We start from the raw sequence: 10,898 nt of genomic DNA, 5'->3' as shown, positions 1-10,898 counted from the left end.
CTCCTTCGCTTCTGACGGCAACCGCATGCGGTCTGCGTGCTTTTGCTGAGAAATGAGAGGAAGATCTTCACGGACAGACTCGAGTCCATTCAAACGAACAAATCATACATTTTACATTTTAAAAAACACACACACGAGAAGCGCAACACACTAAAGTGGCACACACGATTCACTCAGGTGGGAGTGGTCGCTTCCATACAAATATCTTAACAAACCTTGAACAAATAAAAGTAAGGGAAATTTCATGTAAAATTGTACATAGTAGACTATTATCTTGTCCAAAATGCCATTTGTTGATTCTGCGAGATGTCTCCTGGTTTCGTCTGTAAGGACAATTCCTTATTTAGGCCCGTTAACAGATTATGAAAAGATGAGTCTCGTTACGCAAAGCCATAGTCGTTCCAAACCAGTTTTTAGTTTTTCAAATGGAAACCAAACAATTCATGAATACCACATACCAACAAGAAAGCGTTGACAACTTTTGCTTTATGCCCCTCCCCTTTTTTTTTTTAAAACGTTATTTAAAATAACCCCTGGCTTCTCTTTGTTTAGATTTTTTCTGTATTCATAACTGTCTGTTTCTAAATTGTTCAATAACAAGTTATATTAAACAAAAACAAAACAAACAAAAACAGCTGATGACAAAAGGAGAACAGGTGCGGCGACAAGCTGGATGTGGCGGACGACAAGATGCGCGCGCAGCCGGGGAGGTCATTGCGGGTGTCGTGACTGCAGCTGACCACCAGGCGGCGCCCCACGGCACAAAACGCGCCAACTTTTGACATCCATTTCATTCTCATAACCATGAAAAAAGGGGCTTTTAACGCCCGCCCGCCCTGAAAAATAAACACTAATAGATTCACCCCCAAAAAATCCACAAATAAAAGACCCCCACCAATAAATAAATACATATCGAGGCTTGAAAACATTTGAGCGCATTTAAAAAAGAATAAAAAAGGAAGTGAAAAAGTGCGTGTGTGAGAGACATATATATATATATATATATACATACAGTATAAGTTGAAGACGAAAGGCTTTTAGTTTGACGGGATGTGACAACTTCCGGTGTGCTGCTGCATTCACCGACGCTGCATAAAAGACAAAAACTCCAAAGAAGTCCAAAGTCTCACGTCACGTTCAGTCAGGAATCAGGATTTCATTTCTTCTTCTTTCTTTTCTTCTGCCTTCCCGCACCTTAAAGTGGTGAAGAAGAAAAAGCCACAAGGACAACAAAAAAAGCTCATTTACTAACTTATTTATGAACTTATTTACTTCTGTTCATTTTAGAAGTTTTTTTTCTCATGTCAAATAAATCTCATACAAATATAAGAATATTTTTATTTAATTTTGTGAAAACATGAGAAATGTTTGATGCCACTTGTTCCCAATAGTCGCGATTCTGATACCAAGCGTGATACCACGAGAAATGTGCATATTTGAAACATTGAAAAAAAAAAGACAGACTATTCTTAAAGGAAACCTTGCATATCTGAACATAGAATTTTCCCTTCAAAATGCATAAAATAAATGTCAATTTTCTTTCAAATTCTCCACTTGCCATGTTAGCTTTTTCGTTGCCGGAGTTAAAATGGCCACGAAAGAGCGTCGCGAGTACGGACGCCTTCAAATAAAATACAATTATGAATTGGTTTATTTTACTGGTAAGGAAAATAACATTGATTTTTTTTTACTGTTGGAAATTTGCTTCCACAAAATGTCGGACATCTAAACTTTCGATGTCCCCAAACGACACGATTTGAATGTTTACGAAGCAAGAAAATGGAAGAAGTTGACCACGTTGAGAATGTTGACTTCTTACTTGTCAACATTCAAAGAGTTTATTGATGCCGACATCTTGCGGAATCGGTGATCCAGATGAGGCGACGGGGAGCGGACGCGGAAGCTGACGTTTCCCACGGCACGCGAACGCAACGCAACGCAACGCCAGAAGAAAAGAAAAGCAGACGAGAAGAGATGAACAAGTCGCCGGTGTGCACGCCACGCGTCACGTGCACGCGCCACGCCGACTGAGCGCCAGCCACCGCAAACGCGAGTCGCTCTCGACTTCACCGCCACGACAGGCAGCCGCAGGTTCGAGAAAGCGGAGGAGGAAGAGGAGGAGGAAGAGCAAGAGGAAGAGCAAGAGGAGAAGAAGGTTCAAGAAGGAGAAGGAAAAGTCGTGTTGGCCCGACGCGGACATGGCGAGCACGAGCAGCCCTGACGCGCGTGCGCGGCCGGGACAAGACTCCAAAAGCAAAGAGGTGAGCTCGCGTGCACGCGCGCGGCCGCGTGACCCTTTTCGCATGACGGCCGTAAAACTTTGGAGCAAGAGCAATAAAAAAAAAAAAAAAGAAGTCACGTGACCGCCGATCACGTGCAACTCCAGATCCCCGAAATCGCTTTCCGGTGTTTGCTTGATGTGAATATCGTGAACAAGCGGGGCAGGGGTCCAAAATACAGCGAAGGGGGCGAGGGGCCGCCATCGCCATCGCCATCGCCATCGCCATCGCCGGCGGAATTCATCGAAGCGTTCCAGAAGCTCTCGAAAATGATTTCACAGGCCTGGAAAGTTTTGAGAAAGTTCAGCCAAACGTTTTGTAAAAAGTCTCCTGAAATTGCTGGAAACCTTTTGGAGGATCCTGAAGGTTCTTCGCTCGTTTGAGGCAAACGGGGTCCTCGAGGGCCGAAGTCCTGCAGGTTCTGGTGCACCTGATTGCAACCCGTCGTTATCAGACGTGAGGGTGAAGGAAGCGTCCAAAACCTGCGGGACTCCGACTTTCTTCTTCTCCAAGCCTCTTTTCTTTTGAAAGTCGTCTCCTGTGACTTTTCTTTTGAAAGTGTGCGTTTGAAAGTGTGCGTTTGTGTGTCTGTGAGGATTTGGAGCTGGCGTCGGCGTACGTTTCCGACGCTCAGTACAACAGGAACATCTTCTTCGACACGACGCCGCAGGCCGTCCGGTGAGGACACGCCCGCCGCCCGCCCGCCGATTTCCGCCCGCCGCCGATTTCCGCCTTCCTCCGACTGACTTTTATTGTGAAACGCAGCCTGTATCTGCACTACAACCGCCGACTTCCTCGGGTGCTGCTCTACTTCTTCATCCTGCTGGACTTGAGCTTGGCGGCGTGCGAGGAGCCCGCCGTCGCGCCTCTGCCGCCGTGGGTGAGTCGCTCGGCCCCGCCCCCGGGGCCAAAGCGCGTCGTCGAGCTCGTCGGCTTTCTCTCGACCTGACCGGTCGCCGGCCCATCGCAAGGCAGGCGGAGACCAACGAGCCACCAGTCGTTGGCGATAGAGCGGCCGGAGATTGGTCGCCAAAGCAAGTCCACGCTAAGCCGCGTGGACAATCCGCAGACTGGTCGCCAGGCCACGGCACCGCACGTGTAGACAAAGAACAGATTGGTCGCCGGGCAATAGGAGCGCACATGACAGCCACGTGGCTAACGTTTGTTTGCGGGCCGTTCAAAGCTAGCACGGCGAGCTAACGCGCGCGCGGCTAAGCCTGTTCTGCTTGCAGGCCACCATGTTGGCGGAGCTGCTGTGCCTGCACGTCTTCGCCTTGCGACTGGTCCACTACGCCAAGGTCATCCCGCGAGACAAGTTCTGGAAGGACCCCAAGAACATCTGCATGATTGCCATCTTGGCGGTAGGAGGAGCTTAGCCACGTCACGCTCGCATGGGTTGGCTGGACCCGAGTCCAGCAAGTTCTTACAAAATGTTGTCGAAAGTTGTTCCAAAGTTCTTACGTCGTTTTTCAGAAGGTTGGAAAGTGCTTGAAATCGTTCCAACATTCTACGAGGTCCTGAAAGTGTTTTTTAGTCGTTGTCAGAAGGTTCTGCAAATTCTTTCAAAGTTTTCATGAAATGCGTTTGAATTTCTCGAGGCTGAAGTGAAGGCAAACTTTTCGAGGCTCTGCAAGTTGCCTGCAGATTCTGGACTTTTTGATCAGGTCTCGTTACAAGTTGTTATTCATGAAAGGTTCGGGAAGGCGCCACCCGAGTCCTGGCCGGCGGTGACCACTTCCTGCTCCTTTGTGGCGGACGTGCGTTCACTTCCTGTCCGAGCGCAAAAGAGCTGAGGCGGCGTTGCGAAACTTCCTGCTGACTCGGCACGCACGAACGTCGCGAAAGTCGTGTACGGATTCAAGTTGGGAATCAAGCGCTCGTCCCCGAACCCTCGATCGCAACGGCGGGCGGATTCATTCATTATTCATTTTTTAAAAATTCTATTCCATATTTGGCCGAATTCTCGCCACACTCGATGAATCCGACGTTTAGTTCGAGGAGAAGGAAAGAAAAAATGAGCTTGTTTTGGTTCTTTTGCCAAAAATCGGCATTTGACGTCCAATATTTTGTCCTTTAATGTCACGAAAGTCAAACGCGTCCGCCGTCGTGGCGTGCGCGTGCGCGTGCATCCGTCGGCCATTAGGGTTTCAAAAAGCAAAGATCAATATTGACTTGATTTTCCTTTTCAAGCTCAACATGGATTCCTAAAAGCCGGAATCCACTTTTTAAAATTCTTCCAAAAATGGCCGATTTTGTTTTTGCATTTGACTGCTGAAAATATTTTCCATCCTTGCTGATGTCAAAGTTTGCGTAAACTTGAAGCGATGAGAAGACAAAATCATTCGTCATTTGGAATTTCGTATTTGTTTGATTTGACAATTAAGAAGAATTCGGATAAAACTGAAGTGAATCGAATCAGGAAAAATGACTGAACGCTGGTGAATCGAATTGGAATCGAAATTGGAGCCCAGCCTTCGTATCGAAAGTACGCAAGATGGCCGCCGCTCATACAAGAACGTCAGATTCCTTGCGAAACAAACTTCCGCGGCCGAACATCTGGGGTGGAAAAAAGGCGGCTTTACACTTTCGGGTTTTTGACTTTGGCGTGTGTGCGTGCGTGTGCGTGCGTGTGCGTGCGTGTCAGCTGACGCTGCTGGACATGATCATCTACGGCGCTCTGCACGCCGCCGGCTGTTACGCCCTGCGCTGGTCGCGTGTGCTGCGGCCGCTGCTGTTGGTCAACGTGACGGAGGGGCGGCAGGTAGGTCACGTGACTCGTGCGTGTGACCGAGCGCGCCTGAAGGCATCGCTGCTCTCCTCCGTGCTCACCGTGCGTGCGTGCGTGCGTGAAGCTGCGCAGGGCCTTCCGCAGCATCCGCAACGCCCTCCCGCAGATCTTGTCCGTCTTCCTGCTCTTCATCTTCAGCATCCTCATCTTCTCGCTGATGGCGCTCAAACTCTTCAACAAGCGGTGGGTCACGCGCGCGCGCGCGTGTGTGTGTGTGTGTGTGTGTGTGTTTTACGCACGTGTGTGCTAACGCGACGAGTGCGCCGCAGCGGGTTGAAGACGTCGGACGGCGCTCCGTACTTCTCCAACTACGCGGACGCCGTCTTCGACCTCTACGTGCTGGTGACCACGGCCAACAGCCCCGACGTCATGTGAGCGCCGTTGAGCTCGTCAGACCGCGGCCGCGCCGCCCGCGGTCTGACGAGCTCTGCCTATGCGGTCAGGATGCCGGCGTACGACGCCAGCTCGGCCTTCGCCGTCTTCTTCATCGTCTACATCCTGGTCAACACCTTCATCTTCATGTCCGTCTTCCTCGCCGTCGTCTTCAACAACTACAAGAAGTACTTGAAGGTCAGACGCAACATTTTGGGAATCTTTCTTGCTCGCTCTGGGAAGTTTGTCGGATTGATTTTTTGGGTTTGTCTGTTGAGAAGGTCTTGTACGGAAAGCGGATTCGGACCCGGCGAAGGCGGGAAAAAAGATTTGGAAGGATTCTCACTTTAAAGTCAGAATTTTCACTTTGGGACGTCGAGCTAGGAATTGTGGGCGGAGTCAGAAAGTCAGAATTCTCACTTGTAAGGCGGAATTCTGCCAAGCTTTTTTTTCTCATCGCCGGCTCGAGTTCTCTTCGCTCGTCTTGGAAATTCCAAGAAAGTCCAGAAGACTTTTCCAACAACTTGAAGGCTCTGTTTTGCATTCCAAAAGTTGGACTTCGTTTGAAAAGTTCAACAAAGTTTGTCGTCTTTAGAAGACGACTCAAAAGAACTTTTTAGGATGAAAGTTCTTCGATTGTTTTGAAAGTTCCTCACAAGTTCTGAAAAGTTTCCTTGTTATTCATTTGTTTTAATTTTTCAATGAAGTCCAAAAAAGGGCCTGACGAGTCTCCGAGTCCTGAAAATTGACAGAAACGTCTTGAAAAGAACCCGTCCCTTAAAGTTCAGACATTTCTTGAGGGTCTGAAGGTTCCGTGGAAGTCGTACAGTTTTTAAGAAATGCCTTCCATTTTTTTTTCAGAAGGTCGGAAAAAGGATCCTGAAAAGTTCAAAGCAATTTTTTGTTTGAACGTTCCTGGGTTCTTTTGAGAAAGTTCTGAAAGTTCCTTCGATGTCCTTCATTTGGGAGGAGTTTGTCTCGTTTTTGAAATTGTCCTCCAAGTTGCTTGAAAGTTCTTCGAAGGCCCTGAAAACGTCGACGAGTACTTTAACGTTGTTGGGAAACGTTTTGGACTTTGACGCAAGCTGTTCAAAGAGGACTCATGAGCGCCCCCTGCCTGCCTGCGCGCGTCCCACAGGAGGAGGTGCGGCAGCTGGTGCGGGCCAAGCGGCACAAGATGGCGCGGGCCTTCGCCGTGCTGCAGGAACGTCCCGAGGACGGCGGCGAGCCGGCGGTCAGCCGCGCCAGCTGGAGCCGCCTCGTCCGATTGGTCCAGCCCGACCTCAGCCACGCCCACACCGAACTGCTGTGGAGCGTCTCGGACGAACGCAACCGCGGCGCCATCGGTCGGTTGCGCGCGCTCCTCGTGATCCGCGCGCCGGCGGCGCTCGCCGTAGTAACGGGCGCGGTGTGTTGCGGGTCAGGCAAGATGGCGTTCGTGCAGCTGGCCGACCTGCTCAACATCCAAGTGATGACGCTCAAGTCCAGGCCGCACCCGCTGGGCCGCCTCTGCCCCGCCTTCTACCGCTCGGCGCCCAGCCGCCTCCTGCGCCGACTGGTCCAACACAGGTGAGGGCGCGGCTTGCGCTTCTGCGCGGGTGCGAGCGGCGCCTAACGCGCGTGCGCCGGCAGGGCCTTCGCGGTGGCGTTCGACGTCATCATCGTGGTCAACGCGGTGTTCATCGGGCTGGACGAGGAGCGGCCCGCCATCGCCAACTCCGAGTGGGCCTTCCTGGCGCTCTACCTGCTGGAGATCCTCCTCAAACTCTACGTCATCGAACCCAGGGGCTTCTTCGCCGCGCACAACTTCTGGAACTGGTCAGCACATCTGCAAATTGGGTCCCCAAAGTTCTTGCAACTTTCCCTTTTCAGAAGGCCCGCAAAGTTCTAATAAGGTTCTGGACGGAAATTAGGGAAAGGTCTTGTGAGTTCTTTCGACGTTTTGACAAGACTTGAAAGTTCCGAACGGGTTCTGGAAGTTCTTGCAACATTTTGAAAAAAAATCCTGGAAGCTTAAATGTTCTTACATTTATTTTTATTTTTTAGAAAATCATAAAATTCCTTAAAAGGTCCTCCAAGTTTCACATCATGAAAAAATCTTCTCGTTCTGAAAGTTCTTTGAAGGTTTTAGAAGGTCCTGGAAGGTCTTTGAAAGAAGGTCCAGGAAGTTCATAAAAAAAGTTCTTCGAACACTTGAGAAGGCCCTGGAAGTTCTTCTAAAGTTTTCAAACTGATCTTGGAAGTTGTTGGAAGTTCTCGCTTTCTGTCTTTCTGTCCGCAGGTTCGACACCATCATCGTGGTCTGCGCGCTTGCCGCCACCATCATCAACGCCGCCCTCAAGTCAAGTGAGGTCACTTCCTGTTTCTTGCGGCTGACCTGAAAGTTCTTCAAGGTTCTGACCAGCTCACGAGAGTTGAACAGTCTCAGAAGGTCCTGGAAGTTCTTGTCAAGTTTTTGGAAGGTCCTGACTGAAAGTTATTTCAACCAACCAAGAGTTTTCAAGGTCCAGGAAGTTCCTAGAAAGTTCTGGATGTTCTGACAAATTCTTTCGAGCGGGATTCACCAATTCCGGGGGGTCCTCGAGGTCCGGAGTCCTGCAGTTTTTAGACGTTTCAGCCCACGAGCGCACCCGATCGCGATCCTGATCTTCAGGTGTGTCGGTGGACGGGAACATCTCAAACCTGCAGGACTCCGGACCTCGCGGGCCAGAATTGGTCAACTCTGGCTTAGAAGGTCTTCAAAGTACTTCAAGTTGGTGAAGTTCACAAAAACCTTTTAAAAGGTCTTGAGACTTAAGCCTTGTGAGAAAGTCCTGAATGTTCAGAAACGGCTCTGGAAGTTCTTAGAAGAACAAAGTCCGACTCCCGCCACTTGTGCGTTGTTTTCAGCGGGCGGGTACACCAGCCGGCAGATCCTCGACATCGTTTTCATCCTGCGAGTGCTGCGACTCATCCGAGTGGTCGACAGCATCAACAGGTGCGACTGTGATGTCATCAAAGTGTGACGACAAAGTCAAGGCAGGAAGGGCACGTTGGCTGACATCGCACCTGCTAGCGCAATGCTAGCACATAATGGAAAAAGCCATAGTCAGACTAAAGGTTAGCATCACAAGCCAGGGTGTTTCCCTGCTAGCTTAAAGCTAACGGGACATGCCATAGAAGGGCTAACGATTAGCTTCACTAGCCAGGGTGTGTCCCTGCTAGCTTAAAGCTAACGGGACATGCCATAGAAGGGCTAACGATTAGCATCACTAGCCAGGGTGTTTCCCTGCTAGCTTAAAGCTAACGGGACATGCCATAGAAGGGCTAACGATTAGCATCACTAGCCAGGGTGTTTCCCTGCTAGCTTAAAGCTAACGGGACATGCCATAGAAGGGCTAACGATTAGCATCACTAGCCAGGGTGTGTCCCTGCTAGCTTAATACTAATGGGACATACCATAGACAGGCTAGCAATTAGCATTGCTAGTCGCGGTGTTGCCTTGGCTAGCTTAACGATAACATAATGGGACATGCCATAGACAGGTTAGCGATTAGCATCGGCTAACACAAAGCGGGAAGTGCCGCGGCCAGGCTAACGATGCGACTTTTGCGCTCAGGTTCCGCACCATCATGAACACCCTGATCCGCATCGGGCCGGCCATCCTCACCTTCGGACAGCTCATCCTGGTAAGAAGGCGCCGCGCCCGCCGCGCCCGCCGCTGACCGCTCGCTGACCGCTCGCTGACCTCGGCCCCTCCCCCCGGCCAGGTGGTGTACTACGTGTTTGCCGTGGCGGGGATGGAGCTGTTCAAGGGCAAGGTGAAGTTCTACGAGGACGCGAGCGACCCGGCGGCGGGCGACTGCGGGAACCCGCTGCTGCGAGGGAGCGCCTTCGCCCGGCTGGGCTACTGCAAGAACAACTTCAACAACGTGCTCAACGCCTTCGTGCTCCTCGTGCAGCTCACCGTCGTCAACCAGTGGCACGATATCCTGCCGCGCGCGCGTGCGTGTGCGTGTGTGTTCGTCTTTGACGCAGCGCGGGCGCGAGCGCCAATGCTAACCGCCGCCGACCGCCGTTGCCGTCCTTAACGCGTTGTCACTCCTGAGCAGCGGCTTCGCGGCCGTCACGCACAAGTCGGCCAGGATCTACTTTGTGCTCTTCCACATCACCGTCGTCATCATCATCATCAAGTGAGACGCCGCCCGCTCGCCCGCCCGCCTCTCCGACGCGCTGACGCGCTGCTCTACTTCCTGTTGCGTCAGCATCTTCGTGGCCTTCGTGCTGGAGGCCTTCTTCCTGGAGTACACGCTGGACAAGAGCAACCTGCACTCGGAGCTGGAGAAGAAGATCGAGGAGCTGCAGCTCGGCGTGGCTCAGTGAGGACGGCAGCGAGCCGCCACTTCCTCCTTCATTTCCTGCGTCCTCGCGTTCTCGCGCTCTTCGCTTTCTTCGCTTCCCGCTTTTTTGACTTGCTGACCTTGCCGATTGGGCCGTCTTGTGCGTGCCAGGGAGGCGGTGGAGGACAACCTGGTGAACGCCATGGAGACCAGTGACCACGAGCAACCTGACGACCAGTCGGAGAGCAGCAAACCCAAGCTCATGTTTAAAATCGCCTCCAAAAGTAGGCCGCCGCCGCCGCCGCCGTTGGCGCACACGCAAGCAGGAAGTGAGGACGTGCGTTGTGTGTGTCAGGGTATCGGACGGTGGACGCGTTGCTGCAGCGGCTCTTCGAGGCCGATTTGGAGCAGACCGACGCCGACGCCGACGCCGACGCCGACCCTCACGACGCCAACGGAAACTTTGCCAACCCGTCCTTCAGCGCCGCTTGAAACCTTTGCAGCAATAAAGTTTTTCTCACACGCTCGTTTACGTCTGTCACTCAGTGTTGTTAATAATGTGGATTGATTGGTCGCTACTCAATGTACACAAAGAACGGACTGGTCACCTTCAGGGCACATTTGGAAAAGGGATGGATTGGTCGCCAGTCCATGGAAAATGGCACACCACATATCGACAAATAGTGGATTGGTCGCCAGGGCACGTTGACAGCGCATTTCCACTGGGCCCAGCACGGCACCGCCCGAACCACGCACGCGCTGCGTTCCCACCTCCAACGTGCATCCGGGACGCCGGGCGGAAGTAGCGCGCGCGCAACCGGCTGCGACGCGCCAGTCGAGCGCGGGAAACGACACGTTACCGGAACACGGAAGCCACGGACGACGACGCTGCCCGGTTCGGTTGCGCGTTCGGTTTTCCTTTTGTGGCGCTTCTTCGCAGCTCGCAACGCAAGGACGACGTTTGATGGCCGGAAGCCGTCGAGGCTAAACACGCCGAGAGAAGAAGAAGAAGACGAACACTGACGTAAGTCGGGACCCCCGCCGATGTCATCGCTGACCGAACCCCGATCAACTGCCGGCTGTTTAACTTTGGTAGAGTTGATCCGTTTTTTTTTTTTTACTTGACCTTCAGTGTTTGTG

The 10,898-nt window shown here is 51.8% G+C and overlaps 1 protein-coding gene across 1 annotated transcript; it reads left to right on the top strand.

Annotated features, from left to right (window-relative positions):
• Positions 1-1,922: 1,922 nt before the first annotated feature.
• Positions 1,923-10,280, top strand: tpcn3 (two pore segment channel 3). Its single transcript, XM_086083903.1, has 19 exons — positions 1,923-2,261; positions 2,875-2,957; positions 3,045-3,159; positions 3,512-3,640; positions 4,924-5,040; positions 5,132-5,250; positions 5,337-5,438; positions 5,511-5,637; positions 6,578-6,785; positions 6,864-7,008; positions 7,072-7,257; positions 7,721-7,785; positions 8,329-8,416; positions 9,038-9,107; positions 9,189-9,405; positions 9,521-9,611; positions 9,684-9,797; positions 9,930-10,042; positions 10,114-10,280. The coding sequence occupies exons 1-19, from the start codon at positions 2,199-2,201 to the stop codon at positions 10,248-10,250; spliced, it is 2,289 nt and encodes a 762-aa protein (XP_085940029.1). The 5' UTR covers positions 1,923-2,198; the 3' UTR covers positions 10,251-10,280.
• Positions 10,281-10,898: the final 618 nt, after the last annotated feature.

This window comes from Leptonotus elevatus, chromosome 8 (assembly GCF_054856555.1).
Source record: "Leptonotus elevatus isolate MCC_2025b chromosome 8, RoL_Lele_1.0, whole genome shotgun sequence".
NCBI lineage: Eukaryota > Metazoa > Chordata > Actinopteri > Syngnathiformes > Syngnathidae > Leptonotus > Leptonotus elevatus.
The sequence above is the reverse complement of the archived record's forward strand: the minus strand, read 5'-3'. Positions and strand labels throughout refer to the sequence as shown.

Bases quoted from the DNA above. Each gene is read 5' to 3' on its own strand.
- tpcn3 (XM_086083903.1), top strand. From the start codon at position 2,199: ATGGCGAGCACGAGCAGCCCTGACGCGCGTGCGCGGCCGGGACAAGAC. The intron at 3,641-4,923 runs GTAGGAGGAGCT...CGTGCGTGTCAG, and splicing joins GCATGATTGCCATCTTGGCG to CTGACGCTGCTGGACATGAT. The intron at 9,406-9,520 runs ATATCCTGCCGC...ACGCGTTGTCAC, and splicing joins CGTCGTCAACCAGTGGCACG to TCCTGAGCAGCGGCTTCGCG.